This window comes from Oncorhynchus mykiss, chromosome 4 (assembly GCF_057628025.1).
Source record: "Oncorhynchus mykiss isolate SJ-2025 chromosome 4, ASM5762802v1, whole genome shotgun sequence".
In the NCBI taxonomy this organism is placed as follows: Eukaryota; Metazoa; Chordata; class Actinopteri; order Salmoniformes; family Salmonidae; genus Oncorhynchus; species Oncorhynchus mykiss.
In genome coordinates this window covers 36617829-36634547 of record NC_143025.1, presented here as the reverse complement: position 1 = coordinate 36634547, position 16719 = coordinate 36617829, and the positions used below count along the sequence as shown (strand labels likewise).

At 42.1% G+C, this 16719-nt stretch overlaps 1 protein-coding gene across 1 annotated transcript in view; it reads right to left on the bottom strand.

Annotated features, from left to right (window-relative positions):
• LOC110521751 (myosin light chain kinase family member 4) overlaps window positions 1–16719 on the bottom strand; it is a 62753-nt gene that overhangs the window by 35354 nt on the left and 10680 nt on the right. Inside the window, exon 2 of the mRNA XM_021599591.3 lies at window positions 10356–10650. Coding sequence (XP_021455266.3) covers window positions 10356–10650 — 295 coding nt within the window. The remainder of the gene's footprint in view (window positions 1–10355; window positions 10651–16719) is intronic.

The window sequence follows — 16719 nt, the reverse complement described above, 5'->3', positions numbered from 1 at the left end:
TAGAGACACATATTTCCCTCAGATTACTCAGACCCACAAAGAATTCCAAAACCAATCCAATTTTGATAAAATCCCTCATCTATTTGGTGAAATACCACAGTATGCAATCACAGCAGTGAGATTTGTGACCTTCTGCCACAAGAAAAGGGCAACCAGTGAATAACAAACACCATTGTAAATTCAACCTATATTTATGTTTATTTATTTTTCCTTTTGTACAATTACAACACTGTATATAGACATATGACATTTGAAATGTCTTTATTCTTTTGGAGCTTTAGTAAATGTAATGTTTACAGTTTAATCTTTTATTGTTTATTTCACTTTTGTTTAACATCTATTTCACTTGCTTTGGCAATGTAAACATATGTTTCCCATGCCAATAAAGCCCCTTAAATTTAAATAGAGAGAGAGAGAGAGAGAGAGCAGTCTGATTTAAATAGCCAGGAATCTTGAGTTACACTTACATGCAGCCCAGAGTCTAATTGGAACCTTTCCCTGGGCTCTCATTGGCTGTTGCTTGGGCAAACAGTGGTATAAATAGAAAATGAAAGCAGAGCACAGTTCATTTGCTGCTCAGCCTGCAAAAGAGAACCCACTTCTGCTGTGGTGCACAAACAGCTATTTTGTAAGGAGATTTTACTTTAAATGATATTGATAATTTTGCATACTTTAGTTGTATGCACTGACAAAAATACATCGCTGTGATGAGACCACTTCGTTTGTATGTCTGACCTCTTCAAACCCACACTTATGGGCACATGTAAAAAAATAAATTAAAAAAAATCAACACAGATACAGTATAGCGGAAACACAATTATGGCATGTTCAGTAGCAGCACATACTGTGGTTTTCTGGTTAACTGTTGTGAAGTATTTTACTCAGTCCCTAGACACCACCTTGCGGCTCTAAGTAATTATATGCTGGATTCAGTGCCGTCCTCACCATAGTTCCACTGTAGCGTGTGAGAGGGGCTCTCAATGCAGATTCACAGAGCCATAGCCTCCACTAGTGTTAGAAGTGAGATATTACATCAGCCCGCGTGTGCTGTGTTGCATGTTCGGCCTGTTCCACATAGCGAACGTTCGTGTAAACTTGTGAGATCAGGCAGCTTGCGAGGCTAGAATAGATCCTGCTACGTCCCAAATTGGTCCATATTCACAACTTTTGACCAGGACCAATCGGGTGCCATTTGGGATGCAATTCCTAATGGACTAAATCCCCTGGACTAGAGGAGCTGCTTATTTAAAGCAGCTGGGATCCTACGTCAAACAAGCTGGTGATACTGAAGGTTGTGTAAACGTAGCTCTTAAAAAACAAATAAAGGAGAGACGCACACTCTAGGAGCTCAGATGCAAAAATGTTCTGTCCAACGTTTCGACAGACAAGCTGTCTTCATCAGGGTAAATGTAGCTGCCATTTTTCACCAACAGAGGGCAGTACAACACCACAGTAAGAAAGCACCTGTGCATTTACAGTACAGAATGCATAGAGAAATAAATGCACACCAGTGGAGGCTGCTGAGGGGAGGACAGCTCAAAATAATGGCTGGAATGGTGTTTGTATCAGTATCAAACCATGTCTTTGATATATTTGATACCATTCCACCTATTCAGCTCCAGCTATACCACAAGCCCGTCCTCCCCAACTAAGGTGCCACCATCTTCCTGTGATGCACACATACACAGAAAAACACACACACACACAAAAAACAAACACATACATAACCACAGGTTAAAAAGCGGTTTAATGCTTGTCCTCAACAGGGCCACTTTTAGGCTGTAATGGTGGTGAGGGTGTAAAGATAGGGGTAATAGTCCCAGTGGTTTTGGCAGAAATCCTTTGATTGGCCGTAGGGCCAGACAGATTACTAGGACGTGTACTCCGAGCATGCGCTGACCAACTGGCAACTGTCTTCATTGACATTTTCAACCTCTCCCTTACTGAGTCTGTAAAACCAACATGTTTTAAGCAGACCAACATAGTTAGTCCCTGTGCCCAAGAACACTAAGGTAACCTGCCTAAATGACTACTGACCTGTAGCACTTATGTCTGTAGCCATAAAGTGCTTTGAAAGGCTGGTAATGCCTCACATCATCACCATTATCCCAGAAACCCTAGACCCACTCCCATTTGCATACAACAGAACCACAAATGATGCAATCTGTATTGCACTCCTCACTGCCGATTCCAACCTGGACAAAGGAACACTTATGTGAGAATGTTGTTATTAATTGACTACACTCAGCGTTCAACACCATAGTGTCCTCAAAGCTCATTACTAAGCTAAGGACCATGGGACTAAACACCTCCTTCTGCAACTGGATCCTGGACTTCCTGACGGGCCACCCCCCACAGGGCCCCCTCAGGGGTGCGTGCTCAGTCCCCTCCTGTACTCCCTGTTCACTCATGAATGCATGGCCAGTCATGACTCCAACACCATCATTAAGTTTGCCGATGACACAACAGTGGTATGCCTGATCACCGACAACGATGAGACAGTCTATAGGGAGGATGTCAGAGACCTTGTCGTGTGGTGCCAGGACAACAACCTCTCCCTCAACGTGATCAAGACAAAGGAAATGATTGTGGACTACAGGAAAAGGAGGACCGAGCACCCCCCCCCCCCCCCCCCCATTCTCATTGACGGGGCTGTAGTGGAGCATGTTGAGAGCTTCAAGTTCCTTGGTGTCCACATCCCCAACAAACTATCATGGTCCAAATACACTAACACAGTTGTGAAGAGGGCACGACAAAGCCTATTCCCCCCCAGGAGACTCACAAGATTTGGCATGGGTCCTCAGATCCTCAAAAATGTATACAGCTGCACCATTGAGAGCATCACTGCCTGGTATGGCAACTGCTTGCCCTCAGACCACAAAGCACTACAGAGGGTAGCGCGTACGGCCCAGTGCATCACTGGGCCAAGCTTCCTGCCATCCAGGACCTCTATACCAGGCAGTGTCAGAGGAAGGCCCGAAAAATTGTTGAAGACTCCAGCCACCCTAGTCATAGACCGTTCTCTCTGCTACCACACGGCAAGTGGTAACAGAGCACCAAGTCTAGGTCCGAAAGACTTCTTAACAGCTTTAACCCCCAAGCCATAAGACGCCTGAACAGCTAATTAAATAGCTACCCAGACTATTTGCATTGCGCCCCCCCCCCCCCCCCCCTCTTATACTCTGCTGCTACTATCTGTTTATTATCTATGCATAGTCACTTTAACTCTACCTACATGTACATATTACCTCAACTAACCGGTGCCCCTGCACATTGACTCTGTACCGGTACCCCATTTACATAGCCTCGTTATTGTTATTTTACTGATGCTCATTCATTATTTGTTACTATTATTTTTTATATTTTACTCATCTATTTTTGACTTAACACTTATTTTTTCTTAAAACTGCAATGTTGGTTAACTTTTTCAGCATACAGGGCAGTGTTCGGAATTTCGGATGGCTGACATGCCCAAAGTAAAATGCCTGTTACTCAAGCCCAGAAGCTAGGATATGCATATGATTGGTAGCATTGGATATAAAATACTCTGAGGTTTCTAAAACTGTTACAATAATACCTGTGAGTATAAAATAACTGATATGACAGGCAAAAACCAGAGGAAAATCCATCCAGATTTTTATTTTATGAGGTCACAGGCCATTTCAATGCTAGCCTATGGGATATGCAAATAGATAGGACACAGATTGCGGTTCCTATGGCTTCCACCAAATGTCAACAGTCTTTAGAAGGGGTTTTAGGCTTGTTTCTTGAAAAATGAACAAGTAGTTGTAGTTTTTCCAAGGTGTCTCTCATTAGAAAAGTAGTCTTGGCGCGTGAATGAGGTGCGCACTCTTCGTTATTTATCTTCCCTATTGAAGATACTATTCTCTGTCTTAAATATTATTGTTTATTTTGATATTAGAGTACTTGAGGATTAATTAGAAACATAGTTTGACTTGTTTGGATGAACTCTACATGTAACTTTTTGGATTTGTTTGTATGCAAGTTGAACGAGTGGATTACTGAGATCATTGGCGTCAACTAAACTTTTTTGGATATAAAGAAGGACTTTATCAAACAAAACGACCATTCATTGTGTAGCTGGGACCCTTGGTATTGCAAACAGAGGAAGATCTTCAAAGGTAAGTGATTTCTGATCCTCAGATAATCGCATGGTATGCTTTCGCCGTAAAGCCTTTTTGAAATCTGACAACGCGGTTGGATTAAGAAGAAGTTAGGCAAATAACGTTTGATTTGATTTAGTAGGAAACAACTTTGCCAACATTATCATGTCATCAAATGTACTTTAAACAGATGGAAATGTTACAGTATCATGAGCTATGTTGTTGATGTAAATTGAGAAGAGCGTGGGGCCTAGGATTGAGCCTTGGGGTACTCCCTTGGTGACAGTCAGTGGCTGAGACAGCAGATCTGATACATTGCACTCTTTGAGAGAGGTAGTTAGCAAACCAGGCCAAAGACCCCTCAGAGACACCAATACATCTTAGCCGGTCCACAAGAATGGAATGCTCCACTGTATCAAAAGCCTTGGCCAAGTCAATAAAAATAGCAGCACAACATTACTTAGTATCAAGGGCGATGGTGACATCGTTGAGGACCTTTAAGGTTACAGTGACACATCCATAACCTGAGAGGAAACCAGATTGCATACCAAAGAGAATACTATAGACATCAAGAATGCCGGTCAGTTCATTATTGACACTTTTTTCCAACACTTTTGATAAACAGGGCAAAATAGAAATATGCATATCACAGTTAGGATCAGCTTGATCTCCCCCTTTAAATAAAGAACGAACTGTGGCTGCCTTCCAAGCAATGGGAACCTCCCCAGAGAGGTGTCATTGTGTCGCTTGCTTGGTGGTGCCCCTTGCTTAGGGGTTTTGAAGACAGGTGTATATATACTGAGATCATGTGACAGATCATGTGACACTTAGATTGCACCCAGGTGGACTTTATTTAACCAATTATGTGACTTCTGAAGGTAATTGGTTGTTATTTAGGGGCTTCATAGCGAAGGGGGTGAATACATATGCACGCAGCACTTTTCCATTTCCATTTTTTTAAACAAGTTATTCTGTTCGATTCACTTCACCAATTTGGACTATTTTGTGTATGTTCATTACATGAAATCCAAATAATAACCTATTTAAATTACAGGTTGTAATGCAACAAAATAGGAAAAACGCAGAGGGAGATGAGTGATTTTGCAAGACACTGTAAGGGACATGGGCAGCTGTGAGGAGGGTTTATTCTCCAGGTCTTTAATCATTTTCCAGAACTTCTTGGGATTAGACCCACAGGGAGAACTGCTCCTTAAGGTAACTAACTAACTTTGACCTTCCGGATAGCCTGATTGCATTTATTTGTAATTTGCCTGAACGAGAGCCAGTCAGCCTGAGTATGTGTCGAGCCTTTCGCCAAATGCAATTCTTGAGGTGGAGTATCTCTGCCAGATCACGGTTGAACCAGGAGCTAAACCTGTTTTTAATTCTCATTTTCTTTATGGGGGTGTTTGTTAACAATACCAGTAAAAATATTTGTTTTAAATGTCCAAGCGTCTTCAACAGGGGAGATCAAGCTGATTCTATACCATTTTACAGAGGCCAGTTCATGTAGGAAGGCTTGCTCATCAAAGTTTTTTAGCAAGCGTCCATGACAAATCAGGACAGGTCATTTCACTGAGCAGCCATCACGAGCTGTACAAGCTGTAAAAACAGTGATGACTAAGGTCATTACAGAAAACATCAGACTGATATCTATCAGGATTATTTGGGGTGGCAGGGTAGCCTAGTGGTTAGAGTGTTGGACTAGTAACCAAAAGGTTGCAAGTTCAAATCCCTGAGCTGACAAGGTACAAATCTGCCGTTCTGCCCTTGAGCAGTTCCTAGGATGTCATTGAAAATAAAATTTGTTCATAACTGACTTGCCTAGGTTAAAAAAATAAAAGTTAAAAAAAATAGTGAGGAGTCAATCTGAGAAAAATGTAGGTAAATGTTTGAATCACCTGACCAAGTCCTAAAGCAATGGGACCCCCTACAGGTCATCTAGCAGGACAAATTCAGACATAGGGCCAGGAGAGAGCTTAGGGCAGGTTCTGATGGAGGACGCAACAGTCAACAAAGAACTATTTGAAGTTTAATGCTTAAAACCAGCAAATCAAATTGTTTGGAGACAGACTTGGTGGAGACAAACGAGCACTGAAGGTGGTAAAGATTGCCACCCCACCTTTTGAAGTCTTCAAAAGTCTTGCTGAAAAAGGTTATAACCAGAAAAATGTGTATTTAAAACATTCCTTAACCATGTTTCAGTAATGACCGACACATCTGGATTGGAGGTGTGAACTCACACTTTCAATTGATCAATTTGAGGTAATAATCTTCTAGTTTTAACCTGCAGACAACCCTGCTTTTACGAGAGCAGAAATCAGTAAAGCAGATATCAGAGCACAAGTCAGAATTGGGGTTAGCAACAGTAGATGGGCCAGGGTGTACATGCACATTTCCAGATATCATCAGAAGTAATACAATCAAGGCACGGCAGAGGACAGGAAGAGCTTAGCAGTGTTGATTTATGACATTTGAATGTGCATTAAATGGCAACAAGATCATGTTGCAATTTCATCAGGTAACATGAATACAAAGCCGGCGAGAGGTGGTTAGAATAGGATGGGAGAACAAATGTCTGTATAACCAATAGAGAGTCAGAGTCCCGAGTGTAGGAACAAACATAGTCTGTCCCATGGTTGGGTAACAAAGAAAGTTCATAGTCAACAAAGCAGGTAGGAGTCATGAAGCAAATAGAAAAATGTCAAAATGCAATTTTTTAAAAATATATAACAACTTGGGGCTAGCCATTGTAAGGTCAGAGTCACTCGCCCCATCAGTGCGTTCGTGCTGGAGGCGAGCGAAAGCTCGGGAGAGAGGGGGGAGTGTGGTGGAGGTACCTGTACCAGACATGGGGAGACAGGCCAGGGCAGATGGTGAACAGATCACCAGGTGGAATCCAAGCAGCAGTGCAGTAGGCAACAGGAGTACGTGTCACACCCTCTTAGGAGAAGCTTTTATTTCTGGAGGCAGATTTCTTGTAGAAAATGCCAGTGGATGGTCTCTGAACAGCGGAAGGGGGCTTCAAAGGCCTCTGGATTTTGGTGGAGCAGGCTACAAGAGACTACTGCCACTTGTTGGGCCCAAAGGCTTCGACACCCCTCACTTCACACCTCAGTGCTAATTGAAGTTGTATATTGTCTGTCCTAGCAAGCCTGGCAGCCTTAAAAGGATCTGACCCTATTTTTAAATTTTAGCCTAAAATGACATACCCATATCTAACTGCCTTTAGCTCAGGACCTAAAGCAAGGATATCTATATTCTTGATACCATTTGAAAGGAAACACTTTGACATTTGTGGAAATGTAAAATGAATGTAGGATAATGTAAAACATTAGATCTGGTGAAAGATAATACAAAGGAAAAAATATGTTTTTTTTTCATCATCTTTGAAATGCAAGAGAACGGCCATAATGTATTATTTCAGGTTAGGTACAAATTAGCAGTATATGTGCAAAGTTTTAGACTGATCAAATTAATCATTGCATTTATTTTCAAGTCTGCCCAAATGTTCCTAATTGGTTTATTGATACATTTTTAAGTTAATAAATGTGCAATCTCCTCAAACAATAGCATGGTATTATTTCACTATAATAACTAGATTAACAGTTAGATTTACACAAATTTAAGCTTTCTGACCATATAAGATATGTCTATGTCCTGGAAAGTTTTCTTGTTACTTACAATCTCATGCTATACACATTAGCCTACATTAGCTCAACCATCCTGCATGGGGGAGGGGGGGGGCACACCGATCCCGTAGAGGAATGTACTTTACTTTATTTTTATTTATTTTTTCTTCTTCTTCTTGGCTTTCAAAATAGCATCAGACCAAACACTACTCACTCAGTTCCTAATATAACAGCAATAATCATAATAGGCAGCCGTAGTCTATATACAGTTGAAGTCGGATGTTTACATACATCTCAGCCAAATACATTTAAACTCAGTTTTTCACAATTCCTGACATTTAATCCGAGAAAGAATTCCCCGATTTAGGTCAGTTAGGATCTCCACTTTATTTTAAGAATTTGAAATGTCAAAATAATAGTAGAGAGAATTATTTATTTCAGCTATTATTTTTTTCATCACATTCCCAGTGGGTCAGAAGATAAAACATACACTCAATTAGTAATTGGTAGCATTGCCTTTAAATTGTTTAACTTGGGTCGAACGTTTCGAGTAGCCTTCCACAAGCTTCCCACAATAAGTTGGGTGAATTTTGGCCCATTCCTCCTGACAGAGCTGGGGTAACTGAGTCAGGTTTGAAGGCCTCCTTGCTCGCACACGCTTTTCAGATCTGCCCACACATTTTTTATAGGATTGAGGTCAGGGCTTTGTGATGGCCAATCCAGTACCTTGACTTTGTTGTCCTTACGCCATTTTGCCACAACTTTGGAAGTATGCTTTGGGTCATTGTCCATTTTGAAGACCCATTTAAGACCAAGCTTTAACTTCCTGACTGATGTCTTGAGATGTTGCTTTAATATATCCAAATAATTTTCCTACCTCATGATGCCATCTATTTTGTGAAGTGCACCAGGCGCTCCTGCAGCAAAGCAGCCCCACAATATGATGCTGCCGCCCCCGTGCTTCACGGTTGGGATGGTGTTCTTCGGCTTGCAAGCTTCCCCCTTTTTCCTCCAAACATAACAATGGTTATTACGGTCAAACAGTTCTATTTTTGTTTCATCAGACCAGATTACATTTCTCCAAAAAGTACGATCTTTGTCCCCATGTGCAGTTGCAAACCGCAGTCTGGCTTTTTTGATGGCGGTTTTGTAGCGACCCACTGGAATTGTGATACAGTGAATTATAAGTGAAATAATCTGTCTGTAAACAAATGTTGTAAAAATTATTTGTGTCATGCACAAAGTAGATGTCCTAACCGACTTGCCAAAACTATAGTTTGTTATTAACAAGATATTTGTGGAGTGGTTGAAAAACGAGTTTTATTAATGACTCCAACCTAAGTGTATGTAAACTTCCAACTTCAACTGTAGATTAGGCTATGGCTGTGAGTCAAAATGCAAGCTGAGTGCAATTCTCTGCTGGGTGTGGGAAATCATATGGGCAATGTATTGTCTGACATCAGTTAAATGATCATTAGCCTATAGTGCCTAACTATTGCCTGTCGTGCCTCCTACTCAGTGGTGTAAAGTACTTAAGTAAAAATACTTTAAAGTACTACTTAAGTAGTTTTTTGGGGTATCTGTACTTTACTTTTTATATTTTTGACAACTTTTACCTTTACTTCACTACATTCCTAAAGAAAATGATGTACTTTTTACTCCATACATTTTCCCTGACACCCAAAAAGTACTCATTACTTTTGAAATGCTTAGTAGGACAGGGAACTGGTCCAATTCACACACTTATCAAAAGAAAACCCCTGGTCATCCCTACTGCATCTGATCTGGCAGACTCATTAAATTATGTAAATTAGGTCTGAGTGTTGGAGTGTGCCACTGGCTATCTGTAAAATATACTTATATAATTTACTTATATAATTTACTAAATTTATAATTTACTTTTGATACTTAAGTATATTTTAGCAATTACATGTTTTTTTGATACTTAAGTATATTTTTAACCAAATACTTTTTGACTTGTACTGAAGTATTAATGGGTGACTTTCACTTCAGTCATTTTCTATTAACGTAACTTTACTTTTACTCATGTATTACAATTGTGTACTTTTCCCACCATTGCTCCTACTGGCCCTCCAACACCACTTCCAGCAGCAGCTGGACCAGGACCAAAGCTGCTTAGCTTCAGAGGCAAGCCAGCAGAGGGATGCCGTGTGGTATGCTGCTGGGTATGAATCCGGGTTTGGGGTAGAGACGAGAGGATGAGGGGGTACAGGTGAGGAGATGAGGGGTACGGGTGCAGGTGAGGATTTGGTTGCGAGACTTACCTGTTGGAGAGGGATATGGGTGAGGATCGGGGGTGATAGCCTTACTTTTTACAGGACTGTTGGAGCTAGAAACACAAGCATTTCCCTGCACCTGCAATAACATCTGCAAATCTGTGTAGGCGACCAGTAAACTTTGATTTGATACAGTTGAGGAATGGGGTGAAGACCCTACCTGTCGAGGGTGAAGGGCAAGAGGATGGATGGGTATAGGTTAGAGGATGAGTATATAAGAGGGTTAGGGTATGAATGAGGTTTGGGGGTATAGAGAAGAAGATGAGGAGTACAGGTAATGAGTGTTCGGGTGTAAGGCCTACCTGTTGTGGGTCTCCCTCCAGCTCCACATGCTTCAGCTCCCAGAAGCTCCTCATGGTCTCCACCTTCTCCAGGTGTCTGAAGAATGCCAGACGACCCAGACGAAGGCTGTTGCTATGGTTACGGATCACCTTTAGCCGCTCCATCTTGTCCCCAGCAGGGGAGGAGTTGGAGCAGGGCTGGGACCATGGCAGCCCCGACGTCTGGGTCTGATGGACTCCTCCATATTGCTTCCTGCTTCCTGAGGTCGACTCACTACCACAGCCCTCAGAGCACGGAGAAGGCTTCTTATCTGACCTACAACAGCAACATCAAACAAACAAACAAAATGAGATCAGTTTGAAATAGAATCAAATATTATACTATTTTATTGCTCCTGAGAGGGAATTTGTTTTTCTCATCTGATTCTGAATTGCAGATTTACAGGTCCTAATACAGTATCATTCAATCATCCATCAGTTTCCAGCTCTGTTGAAGCAATCTATATCTGGAGATGATGGCAGTGCTTTGAAATACCGGTAGCTGTAAAGCTCTCCCTCACTAATCTTGCTAATCCTCCATGCCAGTGGGACAGTTTTACAATCTAACTCTGTTGAGTGATGATACGGAGGAGGAATCTATACTGATGCACCCTCTGAATGACACACATACAATTCATGTCTCAATTATGGATTTAACAAGTTACATCAACAAGGGATCATAGCTTTCAGCTGGAATCACCTGGTCAGTCTATGACCATAGTCAGGTGTTGCTAATGTTTTGTACACTCATTGTATGTAACTGCATAGCGGCATTGGTGTTCCCAGTTTTTACAATTACAAAGGTAATCTCAACAAGTGTATATAGCATGACAAGTCCTTTGGGGTGAGTTTCTATGAAGCTTCGAAACACTAAGTAGCATAATTTTTGTCTGTTGCCTATAATAGATGTAAGATGATCTTAGTGCTTTCAGGAAACCCAATTATGTCTGGTTTTGATGATTTGGGAACTTGACTGTGCCAAACAACAACTTCAAATGATTCTTAATAGTTCCTAAAACTGTATGAGTCTGTGAGACACTTATATCACCAGATCAGCAAGTAGTCAGCAGGCTCAAGTTAGTATTGTGCTGACCCTAATCATACTGCACTGGTGTGGATATTATCTTATTACACTGTCCTCTCCAGCAGGGTTCCAGCAACTACAGGGATTCGTGGCCAAGTCAGAACAGTGCAGCTTGGCTCGGCTCATTAGTGTTCATAAAGGATTTTACAGACGTCATCAAGGGCCAGTGGTCTGCAGGTTCAAGTTAGCACAAGTCCTACCGCCTCCGTCCCATCCTAAACCTCCCCCTCAAGGTCCTATTTCTTCTTCCTCAGAATCAAGGGACTTTTTCTCAGTGTTGGATTTCAAGACAATCTCAGTCAGCAATGTTGAAACCACACAGCCTGTCAGGAACACACCTGTTCTTCCTGCCTATTTCTGTCGTGTTCCACACACGGTTTATTTCTCAACATTTAAAGCAACTTCTACATTATATAAGAAGCCACAGGCCTGTATACTATTCCTGCAAGGTTTCTTATAGATTCTGCTGAGCAAATTGAACAAGGCTTCTTTCCCAGGGACATGAAACAGACAAAAGCTATACCTCTGTATTAGAAGGGGATAGAGTCTGACCCTGGGAATTATAGGCCTGTATCCATCCCAAGTATAACTTCAAAGATCCTGAAGAGATTTGTACATGAGAAAATGTATGAATTATGTCAACAAACAAAGTCTAATGTATGATTTTCAGTCAGGTTTTAGTAGAACATACTCAACTGATTCATGTCTACTTTACTTGACTGACTACAAGTTCGTTGGTGTCCATGTCACCAACAAAATATCATGGTCCAAACACACCAAGACAGTCTTGAAGAGGGCACGACAACACATATTCCCCCTCAGGAGACTGAAAAGATTTGGCATGGGACCTAATATCATCAAAAAGCTATACAGCTGCACCATCGAGAGCATCCTGGTTGCATCGCCAACCTGGTATGGCAACTACTCGATCTCCGACCGCAGGCACGGCAGAGGGTAGTGCGTATGGCCCAGTACATCACTGGGGCCAAGCTTCCTGCCATCCAGGACCTCTATACCAAGCGGTGTCAGAAGAAGGCCCTAAAAATTGCCAAAGACTCCAGCCACCCTCATCATAGACTGTTTTCTCTGCTACCGCATGACAAGCGGTAACGGAACACCAAGTTTAGGTTTTATCCCCAAGCCATAACACTTCTGAACAGCTAATCAAATGGCTTCCCAGACTATTTGCATTACCCCCTACCCCCATTTTTACACTGCTGCTACTCTCTGTTTATTATCTAAGCATAGTCACTTTACCTCTACCTACATGTACATGTTACCTCAATTACCTTGACTAACCTGTGCCCCCCCCACATCGCCTCTACTGTTTCTACTGTAGATTAACAATATGAAAGCTGGTTGTTCTTGCCGTCTTTTCCTTTATGCGGATGCTTACTAAAATTAACAAATGGATTGGAGATAATACGCTATCTCTACACTTAGGTAAATCTGAGGGAATTGTTTTTGCATCCAGACCTAAATTGAGTAGGTCCTCTGAAATCAGAGTGGAGCTAGGGTTGAGGTGCTGACTACTAAAACCTCTGATAGCTACCTGGGATGTATCCTTGATGGAAGCTTGGGAGGTGTGAGCATGGCCACTAAAGTGCTAGGGAAGGTTAATGCCAGGACTGTTGGTCTAGAAAATCCAAGCTGCTTGATAAGGACTCCATGAACGTGCTAGCCACTGCCCTCATTCAATGACATTTTGACTACGCTAGTACTTCTATCTAAGCTTATGAAAGGGAAGCTCCAGATAGCCCAGAATAAGCTGACCAGGGTAGTATTAAAGGTGAGTTCACATACCTACATAGGCAGGAGCTGCTTTCAGGAACTTAACTGGCTGCCTGTTGAGGCTAGGGTGTCCCCTAGCCTCAAACCTAGACTGGGTTTGGTTTACAGGACTATTTATGGTTCTGCGCCCAGATATCTAACTGATTTACTTTCCCTGTGTTAGGAATGCACACATTCACAGCACCAGATCAGGTGTTGCTAATGTGTGCTTATACAGGTTCCGGTATAACGCTGGGAAAGGTGATTTATTGGATACTGGAGCCTCAGAGGGGAATGAGTTGCCTCTTCCCATAAAAATGACGTCCTCTCTGGGCAGCTTTAAAAAATAAAGTATAAAACTGTATTCTGTGCCCATAAGAATGACCCCTATGATGTAACTACAATGATGAGATAGATGTTCTTCTTTGTTTTCTGTTTTATTATCTCGCTGTCATACTGTGTTCAACCGTGTTCGATCTTACCTAGCCATCTTGCTTCAAGAGGACCACAATGGAAATGAGTCCCAGACTTTATTGTGTGTTAGCCTCAATGGCTTTACTCATGTGTTCCTGGGTCAATAGTCTTTTCAGTTCGCTGCAGCCAGCGACTGGAACGAGCTGCAACAAACACTCAAAGTAGACAGTTTTATCTCAATCTCTTCATGCAGACTCAATCACGGACACTCTTACTAACAGTTGTGGCTGCTTTGCTTGATGTATTGTTGTCTCTACCTTCTTTGCCCTTTGTGCTATAGTCTGTGCCCAACAATATTTGTATCCTGCTTTGTGTTGCTACCATGTGGTGGTCATGTTGTGTTGCTACCTTGCTGTGTTGTCATGTGCTGCTGCCATGCTATGTTGTCGTCTTTATGTAGTGTTGTGTTGTCTCTCTTGTCGTGGTGTGTTTTGTCCTATATTTTTATTTCTAATATGGAGTTGGTCTCCCCTTTGCTGCTATAACAGCCTCCACTCTTCTGGGAAGGTTTTTCCACTAGATGTTGGAACATTTCTGCAGGGACTTTCTTCCATTCAGCCACAAGAGCATTAGTGAGGTTGGGCGCTGATGTTAGGCGATTAGGCTTGGCTTGCAGTCAACTTTCCAATTCATCCAAAAAGTGTTCGATGTGGTTGAGGTCAGGGCTCTGTGCAGGCCAGTGAAGTTCTTCCACACCGATCTTGCTTTGGGCACGGGGCGTTGTCATGCTGAAACAGGAAAGGGCCTTCCCCAAACTGTTGCCACAGAGTTGGAAGCACTGTCTAGAATGTATGTATTGTATGCGTTAAGATTTCCCTTCACTGGAACTAAGGGGCCTAGCCCGAGCCATGAAAAACATACCCATACTATTTTTCCTCCTCCACTAAACTTTTCAGTTGGCACTATGCATTCAGACAGGTAGCGTTCTCCCGAGGCGAAAGAAATGCACACCTATTTAGGCAAGGTGCTAGCGGAGTAGAACACTTGAAAAATAAAGGAGAGCCACACACTCTAGGAGCTCAGATGCAAAAATATTTATGTCCAACGTTTCGACAGACAAGATGTCTTCATCAGGATATATTTTTTTAGGTAGCGTTCTCCCGGCTTCTGCCAAATCCAGATTCGTCCATCGGACTGCCAGATGGTGAAGCGTGATTCCTCACTCCAGAGAACATGTTCCCCCTGCTCCACAGTCTAATCGTGGCGAGCTTTACACCACTCCAGTCAACATTGGCATTATGCATGGTGATCTTAGGCTTGTGTGCGGCTGTTCGGCCATGGAAACCCATTTCCTGAAGCTCCCGAAAGACAGTTATTGTGCTGACGTTGCTTCCAGAGACAGTTTGGAACTCGGTAGTGAGTGTTGCAACCGAGGACAGACGATTTTTACGCATTACGCGCTTCAGTACTCGGCGGTCCGGTTCTATAAGCTTGTGTGGCCTACCACTTGGTGGCTGAGCCTTTGTTGCTCCTAAACGTTTCCACTTCACAACAATAGCACTTACAATAGAAAATCTTTGGAGGGAGCTGAAAGTCCGTATTGCCCAGCGACAGCCCCGAAACCTGAAGGATCTGGAGAAGGTCTGTATGGAGGAGTGGGCCAAAATCGCTGCTGCAGTGTGTGCAAACCTGGTCAAGAACTACAGGAAATGTATGATCTCTGTAATTGCAAAAAAAGGTTTCTGTACCAAATATTAAGTTCTGCTTTTCTGATGTATCAAATACTTATGTCATGCAATAAAATGCTAATTAATTACTTAAAAATCATACAATGTGATTTTCTGGATTTTTGTTTTAGATTCCATCTCTCATAGTTGAAGTGTACCTATGATTAAAAAAAATTACAGACCTCTACATGCTTTGTAAGTAGGAAAACCTGCAAACTCGGCAGTGTATCAAATACTTGTTCTCCCCATTGTATAATGTATGTCCCGGCAGGCCAAGTTATTCTGTAAAGTTTAATGTGTGCTCTGCCTGCCTCTTCTCCAATCCGAGCGGCTATTCCCCGCTAACCTAGAACCTAAATGCTTCAATATATCTTAAATATGTACAGTGCCTTGCGAAAGTATTCGGCCCCCTTGAACTTTGCGACCTTTTGCCACATTTCAGGCTTCAAACATAAAGATATAAAACTGTCTTTTTTTGTGAAGAATCAACAACAAGTGGGACACAATCATGAAGTGGAACGACATTTATTGGATATTTCAAACTTTTTTAACAAATCAAAAACTGAAAAATTGGGCATGCAAAATTATTCAGCCCCCTTAAGTTAATACTTTGTAGCGCCACCTTTTGCTGCGATTACAGCTGTAAGTCGCTTGGGGTATGTCTCTATCAGTTTTGCACATCGAGAGACTGACATTTTTTCCCATTCCTCCTTGCAAAACAGCTCGAGCTCAGTGAGGTTGGATGGAGAGCATTTGTGAACAGCAGTTTTCAGTTCTTTCCACAGATTCTCGATTGGATTCAGGTCTGGACTTTGACTTGGCCATTCTAACACCTGGATATGTTTATTTTTGAACCATTCCATTGTAAATTTTGCTTTATGTTTTGGATCATTGTCTTGTTGGAAGACAAATCTCTGTCCCAGTCTCAGGTCTTTTGCAGACTCCATCAGGTTTTCTTCCAGAATGGTCCTGTATTTGTCTCCATCCATCTTCCCATCAATTTTAACCATCTTCCCTGTCCCTGCTGAAGAAAAGCAGGCCCTAACCATGATGCTGCCACCACCATGTTTGACAGTGGGGATGGTGTGTTCAGCTGTGTTGCTTTTACGCCAAACATAACGTTTTGCATTGTTGCCAAAAAGTTCAATTTTGGTTTCTTCTGACCAGAGCACCTTCTTCCACATGTTTGGTGTGTCTCCCAGGTGGCTTGTGGCAAACTTTAAATGACACTTTTTATGGATATCTTTAAGAAATGGCTTTCTTCTTGCCACTCTTCCATAAAGGCCAGATTTGTGCAATATACGACTGATTGTTGTCCTATGGACAGAGTCTCCCACCTCAGCTGTAGATC